The following is a 9,337-nucleotide window of genomic DNA, read 5'->3' on the forward strand; positions in this document are numbered from 1 at the left end:
AACATTAAACTTTAAGGATGTTTTTATTTTTAATTAGTTTTCATGCTCCACTGGAGGGCCTAAAAACATATACCTACTTGCTCAAATTAAATTTTTGTTCTGTCCCGCCACTGATGGTAGTTGATAAGGGATCATCACTGGAAAGTATGTAAATAAAAAAATTTAAATCAGCAGATTTTGTTATTATCTAATGCTAAGTTTTCATTAGCTTAGTAGCTAAAGTGTTTGTTATTAGTGTTACCAGTGATTGATGTCTTGGTATTAGATACTGGAAGATAATATAAAATGTTATTTTACGTATTTTTCAAAATCCGACGCATATGTATTACTTATATTTATCACAACAATTAATGTTGTAGGTTCTATTTATAACAATAATTATATTAAAGTTGTGTTCTGTGATTTTTCTCAGGCCTTTGATTGTGTGCCTCATTAGATATTGGACTGCTTACTGTGTTAGTAAGAAATATAAGTAGTGTTACTATTTGGTAAATAGCATTCAGTAAGTAATTTTAAATGGAAAACTAGCTGCTATTGAGTCTAAAAAATTGGGATCCCTCAAGGTGCTATATTAGGACCAACTTTATTTTTACTTTAACAACGTAAGCCACCAAGCATTATCTACTAAGTAATGAAAACTTAGCCCAAGAGAAAATAAAAGCACATATGGCAATCTTCGCAAATTAAAAAGCAACTGTATGCACCACACAAATACACTATTGCAAATAAACGAGATTTGATCCAATCTAATAACTTTTTATACTACATATTGAGAACTTATTTAAGAGTACATTGCTTTCAAATATTTCAATTTTGAATAAATAGTAAACTATTATACCTATGACTACTGCTTTTATATACCTGCTAACTGTTATTTGTGCAAATATATAAATCTATGAAATTAATAATGAGATGACTCACACAATACTTCTACACTATTGTATAACTATTCAATTGTGTTATTAAGCATTTATTTAAATCAAAGTTCATTGTAGAAGCGCCACTTTGAACAGTACTGCTTTGATAAATTAAATTTAATCACTAATGCATGTATCCTTTGATATAGTGGTTAATTAATATTATAAGCTTGATATTTTCTCTATTATTAGTGCTGCCTTCGTTTACTATTTTTCTCCCTTTCTGCTGTTCTTTTCTCTATTATTATATGGACCGTGCTAGTAAAGTGGTAAAACAGAGTTTTACAGTAGATTTATTTCTATAAGTCACTCAGTAATATTAAGACCTTTATTAGAAGAATACAAAAAAGTCCCGTAACGTTATTTAACATTTTACCTTTTTATTAGCCCGAGGGTTTAAAAGTATAACTTACTAAATATACAAATAAATAGTTCTTGTTGAAATTATACTTTTTTCCTAAATAACCACTTTAATTAAAAAAGGGATTTCCATTTGAATATATTTTGGGCTTTAATTAATTTTAATATACATTACAAGAATTGTGGTGTTACAGGTTCACTTCGTCTGACCTCCCGAAGAAATTCGGCAAGACGACCGACGCCCCCCGCGAGAGCCAGCACTCCATCCCCACACGCAAACAGCGCCGTCAGCATCCTCGTCACCGAGGCGTCTCCTGACACCGGCCCCCCACCTGCAGCACCCCCCACCGTCGTCAGAGTTCTCGTGCATCGTGAAAGTGACGAGCAACCCAGCTGATCTACGATCGAAGAGCCCCCTGAGGCTCCAAACTCCCAATAGTATATAGTAAATTTAAGTACCAGGCTTACATAAAGACAAAGTGAGTGTCAAAAGTTTTAAAGATCGAATATTGTGTTCACGCACGGGTAACAGTGATATTACAACGGTTAGGTCGTAATTGTGATTTTAACCAATTTAGGATTAGACGTCGATAAGTATTGTTATATTAAAAAATGAAAACGAAAATATCAATTCCTTTAGTAACAAAATAAAATATAAAATTATCGGAGACTTCCATATGCAATAAAAATTAAACAAAATAGACTTAAATCACTCATCAAGTTAAACGACAGGTAAAACCGTTTTTAGCTTTACGCTTAAATTAGTGAATGCCGATTCGTTAGATGGTTTTTATTATAGTTATTTAAGTACGGAGTAGAGTTGAGCCATTGTACATTACTTTGTTATTGTAAATAGCGTTATTATATAATCCAACGACTGTTATAATGTCGGGGTGATTTATTAAGCTACGCAAAATTTATAGTCTTAAATTTACGCAAGGGCTTTTCATACATTCAAAATACACGCAGTACTATAAATTTCAGTTTTGGTACATGAATCAAAATTTATAGATAAATAAATATAATACAATAAACGTATATATAGCCCAGGATCCGTGAAACATTTTTACAATTGATTACTATCAAGGTAATTTTCCGTGAGACGCTCAACTTTTATATTTACGATAAATTCTTGATTCTGGTAGGAGCTGAGGCTGGAGGTAACTGGGTTACCAGGTAATAAATTATCTGGTCGTCGGCATGAGATAATGTACCACGCAATTTGTAGGACATTATAAGCAACAGTAAAAATAACATTTAGTTAGAAACAACTTTTAGTAACCTGGTTATTGAGTCAAGTTGGGACGAGGGGAGTTTACTAAAAGTTGTTACTCACGGAAAATTACCTTGATAGTAATCAATAATTGTGAAAATGATCCACGGAAGCTAGGCTATTATTCATGTTGGGCCTATTATTGTCCATACTTGACATAGATGTGGGATTTACCTCGTTTTTCTTTCATGTCTTCACACTATTATCAGTTAAACATGCTTATAATCTTGCTAACTTTTTTAATTACTTATGAGAGCTAAATCAGACGTGACTATTAGGCAGCTTATTCCTAATTACTCTTTATACCACATACCGATTATTTTATTTAATAAACTCTCATTCCGATTCCTAGCTATAATACCCCTTCTATTTTTGAAAACGCAAACCTACCTATTCCTTTTTTTTCATGACAAAACTTAATCACTATTATGTAATTGTATTCCAAGGTAGCTTTAATTAAAGTAAGTAAATTGTAAATCTGTGGTGCAAATCTAAAGGAATAAACAGACAATTGATTTTTATTCTGCATCACATTTTTACTCAAAAAGCCTTAGATTCAAAAGTTTGTCGGGAGACCCAGACTTAATTTTAATTTAGTTTTTATTTTTGGTAATGGTTATCAGAATTTTATTCACACTAGACAATACTCAGTATAGGCTAATGTAGTAGATATATCAAGATAATTCAGAAGTTCATTTGTATAATTTTAGCATACAATACGTTGTAAGTTCAATTGTTTAGAGATATCTCTGTTAATAATAAGGTCAGTCAGCCACAGACCAATAGGTGTTACAATTTTTCCGTTTAGAAATAGTAGATTATGAAACAGTTGCATAATGGGAGTCAGGAAAACACGAGTAGATTTTATAAAACGAACGAAGTGAGTCTTATAATAAGACATGAGTTTTAATAACAAGTTATGCGTGTCATACTCTTCTTTATTTTATCTCATGCAATAGATATTATAACAATGTAACTTTTTATCAATCGAAAACAATTACTAATTAATTACATGATCAACTTAAATTCAACGTGACTCCCGTCGCGCCAAAATTCTAAATTCAAAAATTGTAGACGCACGATCTTGTGTCATAGAGTATATTACGATAGAGCTCTCCAAGTCTCCAGTGTAACCTTATAAACGCTTAAAATTAATTATCATTTTGTTGTATTGTTATTAGCGCTACTTTATAATAGTAGGGGAGCCGAAAACGGGATTTTTGCAGTTACTCCTAGGAGTATACCTTGCACGTTGTTCAGTACCTCCTCCAAGTATGAGTCCTTAATATTAGTAGGTACGTTTAAGGCAACCAAAAAAAAACTAACTTCAAAAATACTCGATCAGCACGTCAGATGTGTGACAGGTAGGCGAGTTGATAGCTAAAAGACGTGCATTTCGAAAATCTGGCAATTTGAGCGTAACGTAAAGGAATGGGAGGGTTACAAAGTTACAAAATAAAATTCTTATATTTCTGTTATCGAGCCACGAGCGCGGTTAATTTTTTACTTATTCTGAATGAAATAACCTCCTGAATGTTGCTCATGTTTTCTGATGATTTCAGTAAGCCAAAGTAATAAGAATTTTCTTTAAAGTCTGTAATTTTTTTCCCCACCCCCCCACAAAAATGTATATCACCATTTATTCTTTCTATCATCTGATCTAGCAAATCAAACCGAGTCCAATAACGCTATAGTAACTGCAAATTTAGTATCCCGGGCTCCGCTACTATAACTAGGTATATGTCACCAAAGATTTGTGACGAATTTTTTATTGCTTCATTCAATATCCAGAATCAGAGACATAGTTATCCGCAAACCTTTAATGTACGGACAGCATCGCCCTCTGTTCACACTGTTGTTTATGATAATAATGTTAATTGATAGGTTGTGTACTGCTTTGAGCATATAATTAAGGCAATTCGACAAATACAGGAAAAAGTGGGATGCTCAGTAGATAAAAGTAATTTATTTTATGTAAGCCAATTGATACTAAAATTCAAAATGGCGGACTATGTAGCACTAGACGTAAGAGGCGTTTTGAATTTTGTTCCACCAGAGGAATCGTCATCAAAGAAATGAAATGTCTAAATATGTGAAATACAGACACACTGCATGACGTGACGGAGCAGCGACAGTGATTGTACCATCATTTTGTGGTAGAGAAAACACCTCAAGCAAGTCCCAGGACTTGTGTCCTTGGGTTTAGGTTTAAGGGATCCTTAGAATGCATAAACACACACCTCCCCTGCCCCAAGTGTTCTCCTTGCCCACACTAAACAATTTATGACCAATAATTACAACATAAAACACTATCAATAATTACGACACAAAACGTAATACGCACGCACAATATTATTTCACGAAATCACTAACACGACTAGCAGCGTGACGGTGTCTACGCAACCCAACCAACAATTGAGCTCAAGTCATCAAATACACTCTTATTTATACCATCACTGTTGTAAGAACTGAGTACAAATTCCTGCCCTCCAGAATAACATAAATCATGAATGTTAATACAACCCATAGTCGAGGAACTCGTAACATTTGGTCTCTGATTTCTTTAGTCAGTCCGGAGATCTATGGTCTGCCAGTAATAGTAGACACAGTCAAAATACAAATATGATCTCCTGGTACGAAAAGGTATAGAGGTGCCTCTAAAAGAACGACTCGGAAAGTGTGACATAGTCCGTCATAAATAATGTTCTTTTAAATGGCTAAAAGGTATGAATTATAAGTCCATGTAGTAATGATAATTTAGCATGTTGTATATGTATATACCCGTCCATTGTTATAATTATTTGACTTTGAGTTCTAATTAAATCTTGAGCGCACATATAACGTCACTCTAAATGAGATTTGGAGTCTTTGGGACTAAGGAAAAAAAACGCAGAAATTTTAAACTATGATCTATGCTGCCTATAGACAATTATCTAAGGTTGAAGTTGAAAATATTATCACCAATTGCTAAATTATTGTGACGTAAATAAAAAGGAATGTTTGAAATATACCAGCTTTTTTAAAAAAAAAGTAATAAAAATGTAGGTATACATATAACAAAATAATAATCAAATAAACAAAAACCGGCTTCATACGCATAAATTAGGGTTTCTTGAAAAACATGAATGCCTTAAAATCATATTTTTTAATAAACCAACCTTTATGTTGGCATTCTTTGAAGTAAATTTCCGTAAATACTTATTTAAAAAAACGTAGTATGGACCAAGTCTTTACCTATCCTAACTTTTAATAACGACTAACAAACTTTATTCTATACAATATTACTATAAACTCTCAGCACTTACACTATAAAATTTTAGTAAACAAAAATGGGTTCTCGAATTTTTTTTTTACTTCGTTTTTTTTAATTTAAGTAAGTAATTGCTACGAAAAATCAAATTTATTTTACTTAATGTACGCACTAACTGAATATAACCAATGTAAACCTACGCGGTTGGCTACATAGCACATCATGAAACAAGCAGAAAATGGTTTCAACTTTTACGTGTAGTAGGTGTACAGCCATAAAATGTAAAAAAATGGCGATTTATGTAGAAGCTTCGTCTTAACAAGTACGATTTATTAAAAAAAAACTAGAATTTTCGAAACTTATTTCCAAGCGATTTTTAGATTTTCGACCCTTCTTACACTTTAATGACTAATATTTGTACCACCGCGCTTTTACAAGATTTACACTAACTACTGCTTAAAAAAGCCCTTTAAATATAGAATTAAAAAAGCCGATTTTTAACCGGAAATTTAAAATTTTAAATAAAAACGAAGTATCTAACTTAATAGAATAGACATGTTTCACGAATACAGTTTTATTATTATTACTATGTAAATAAGTAGGAAAAGAGAGAAATGCAATAATTTTTTCATAATTTACTTAGTAAAACGAGTTAGATATTACTTTTAAATTTACTCATCAATGTACATTATATTAAATGTAATGGTAGTTAGACAAATGCATTAATATAAAACCATAGACATAACATGGACTGCAGAAAACATAGACAATAAAAGAAAGAATACAAAACGTACTGTAATATAAAAAAGGTACTCCTGTATTATGGAACCAGCTTTTTGTGGAAATCTACCAGAAAGTTTAGGTAAAACAATGTTCATATTATATTCTTATTAGAAACATTGTTTCATTTATAGTGCATAAAGAAATCTTTCGTAATTGATTGTTATTATTGGAACCCTCATAACTTTAATTTTAAGTTTTTGTCTTTAATTATCACCATTAAATCATGACAACTTGATGCTTTAAAAGTGCTTGTTAACTTTAATTAATTCAAATAAATGAATTTTGACTTTGACTATAGTTACTAAGGTTAACTTTATTTCATGTAGCATGAATGATTAAGAAATTTATGATTCGAAGTTAGTCAGGCATATACTATGTAAGAGTTTAGAAAACATAATTTCATTGTTATTTTAAAGTTTTAAATGCTAATATATATGCAATGCTAATATATATATTATGTTTTTTTAATAATTAATAATTCATTAACATTTAAAAATACATATATACATTTTATGAAGTTATTTGTCGGAAATAATTATTGTGATCTGCAGTCTAAGTTAAGTCTACAAAAGCAAGATGTTGGGCATTGTTCAACTTGTGTATCATACATTATTAAATTTAAATTGTATTATATGTAAATAAAATGTTTTAAGTGAGACCTGCGAAATATGATTTTCTTCTGAGGTACAAAAATATAAATTAACCATGTTGAAAACTATGATTAAAAAAATATTGAATATTTGCATTTTTATTTATAATTTCAGAGTAATTAATATCCCTCAAATATTTTTATCTATCTTAACCACTAACTTCTTGTCTAAACATATAAAAAGTAAAAGATCACTATAAAATATAAGTGTAAGATCACAATATGTAAAAAGTAAAAGATCAATCTTTACGAAATATTAAAAACCGTACAGGACCATACCGTAGACCAATTGTGTACCGTCATAGGACATTATTTAATAGTTAGTAGACGTCCGTTAAGAGCAGTAGGAGTGGCGATTTCGTGACAGGGCTGGATTGAGGTCAAAGGGCTTCCGCTAGTATTGTATAATTACAAAAAAGTAATTACAAATTTTGTTAGTTGTGGTTCACATCTTATGCCTACAGTTGGCATAAATAAAAATTCTGTAAATAAATGTTACTTGTCAACTTGGGTGTTTTGGGACAAGTTTCTCTATATATTTTTTTGGAATTCTGTTGAATCATTTAAAATGAAAGAGGACATTCACAATGCTTTTTACTGTCATCAAATAATATACATAATATTAACAATCAATTTAAGCTATTCAAACTTAAATTAGATAAATAAATTTGAATTAATAGGATCTACAAGACAAAAGTATGATTTCATACCAATTTACTTGGTTGACACCCTAGTGCGACGGTTCCATGCAAAGTTGACACCGTAACTCTTTGGTTTAAAATCCTTTTCAATTTTCGGTACATCCAAAAACCAAACCCATCCATTCTTTTCGCAATGTTCAATGGCCTCTTCAGGGTTTTTAAACTGTATTTTTAAGTTGGAAAGTGGATCTCCGGTAGATGTCCAGCCCATTAGTGGGTTTTCCCAACGTTGGCGAGTATCAAACTCCATTTCCCAGTGTTGAATGTTGTTGGTGCCGCTCTGCATAGCATTTTTCGGCGGTTGGTAGATGCGAACCCGGCGATACTTTACATGTTCTTCGGGCACTCCAGTGATGGGTGATAGGTCCACCTGAAATTTTAATTTTAATTTGTTGCAATAAAAGTTGTCAATTTTACTAGAATTTTCTTTTTACTAGACATATTTAGACTCTTAATTCACATTATCGTGGGTCACTATAGGGTGAAAAATTTTAATAAAATAAAACAAGCGACTTTGAAATCACATAAATGTTTTCACTAATCTAAAAAGTAAAAAAATTATATGTGCTGCCTTCTGATCAATTTGGAGGCGGTACCTTTAGGAAGGCAGTAGGCTTACCTTTTCAACAAATCAGTGTAAAATTTGCATTCATTTTACTAAGATTTTTCATATAAAGGAGTTATCTAAATAAAAACCTTTAACATAGACAAAGTCACAGGTGTTCATTACTGTGATAAACCTACACATGGAAATGCTAAAAATATTTTTGATAGGATATTATACCTTAGTAGGAACAGTAATGGCAACAACTTGAGTCATTTTCTCCTTTTTTTCTTCTGGTGTGGCAAACACAGATTCATTATCAATTATCGGTGCTTCCTTACGACTTGCAGGATCTTCTGCAGACAATCTCGAAGATGTGGAGAAAGCAGGAAGTGATCTAAAAAGAAAGAAAAAGATTTTCTATATATGATCTATGGCTGATGTTTTCAGTATTTAGGCACCTGAAAAAACGATTGTCGTCGTCTTATAAGGCCTGGAGAAAGGAGAAAAGCTCTGCTATGAGATTTTCTAAATATACGCATCGAAAAATCTAAAATGAACTTCAGTTTGTGGATTCTGGGAACACTACTCCTAAGGTCTAGGTTAACTTGGTCTAGGCGGGTATTGGAGCTAGGCTTACCTCGACAGGCCTGTCCTGGACAGCCTAGCCGCAGCACCGATTGCTTGTAACATAGTTTTGCTGTTTTTATGTTCAATTTAGAAAAATGTTTTCATGCGATTACCCAACAACTTGAACATCTGATTGACAATGACAATGACATTTGACTTGACCAGTTGACCACAGATTAAATAGATAAAAATGTCAAATCAATAAAGACGTTGGTCACCGTTGTAACAAA

General features: G+C 31.9%; 2 protein-coding genes across 3 annotated transcripts in view; one reads left to right on the top strand and one right to left on the bottom strand.

Annotated features, from left to right (window-relative positions):
• The window catches only part of LOC112046731 (sodium channel protein 60E), a 260,429-nt gene extending 253,107 nt beyond the window's left edge, over positions 1-7,322 (top strand). For both annotated transcript variants that reach the window (XM_052887629.1, XM_052887630.1), the window contains one exon: positions 1,472-7,322. In XM_052887629.1, coding sequence (XP_052743589.1) covers positions 1,472-1,674 — 203 coding nt within the window. In that variant the 3' untranslated portion in view covers positions 1,675-7,322. The remainder of the gene's footprint in view (positions 1-1,471) is intronic.
• Positions 7,323-7,813: 491 nt separating this feature from the next.
• LOC112046741 (NADH dehydrogenase [ubiquinone] iron-sulfur protein 4, mitochondrial) lies at positions 7,814-9,275 on the bottom strand. The gene is made up of 3 exons (XM_024083507.2): positions 9,118-9,275; positions 8,718-8,874; positions 7,814-8,303 (listed from the first exon to the last, which is right to left on the bottom strand). The coding sequence occupies exons 1-3, from the start codon at positions 9,168-9,170 to the stop codon at positions 7,947-7,949; spliced, it is 567 nt and encodes a 188-aa protein (XP_023939275.1). The 5' UTR covers positions 9,171-9,275; the 3' UTR covers positions 7,814-7,946.
• Between the last annotated feature and the right edge of the window lie 62 nt (positions 9,276-9,337).

The sequence above is a fragment of the Bicyclus anynana genome, chromosome 20 (assembly GCF_947172395.1).
Source record: "Bicyclus anynana chromosome 20, ilBicAnyn1.1, whole genome shotgun sequence".
Classification (NCBI taxonomy): Eukaryota; Metazoa; Arthropoda; class Insecta; order Lepidoptera; family Nymphalidae; genus Bicyclus; species Bicyclus anynana.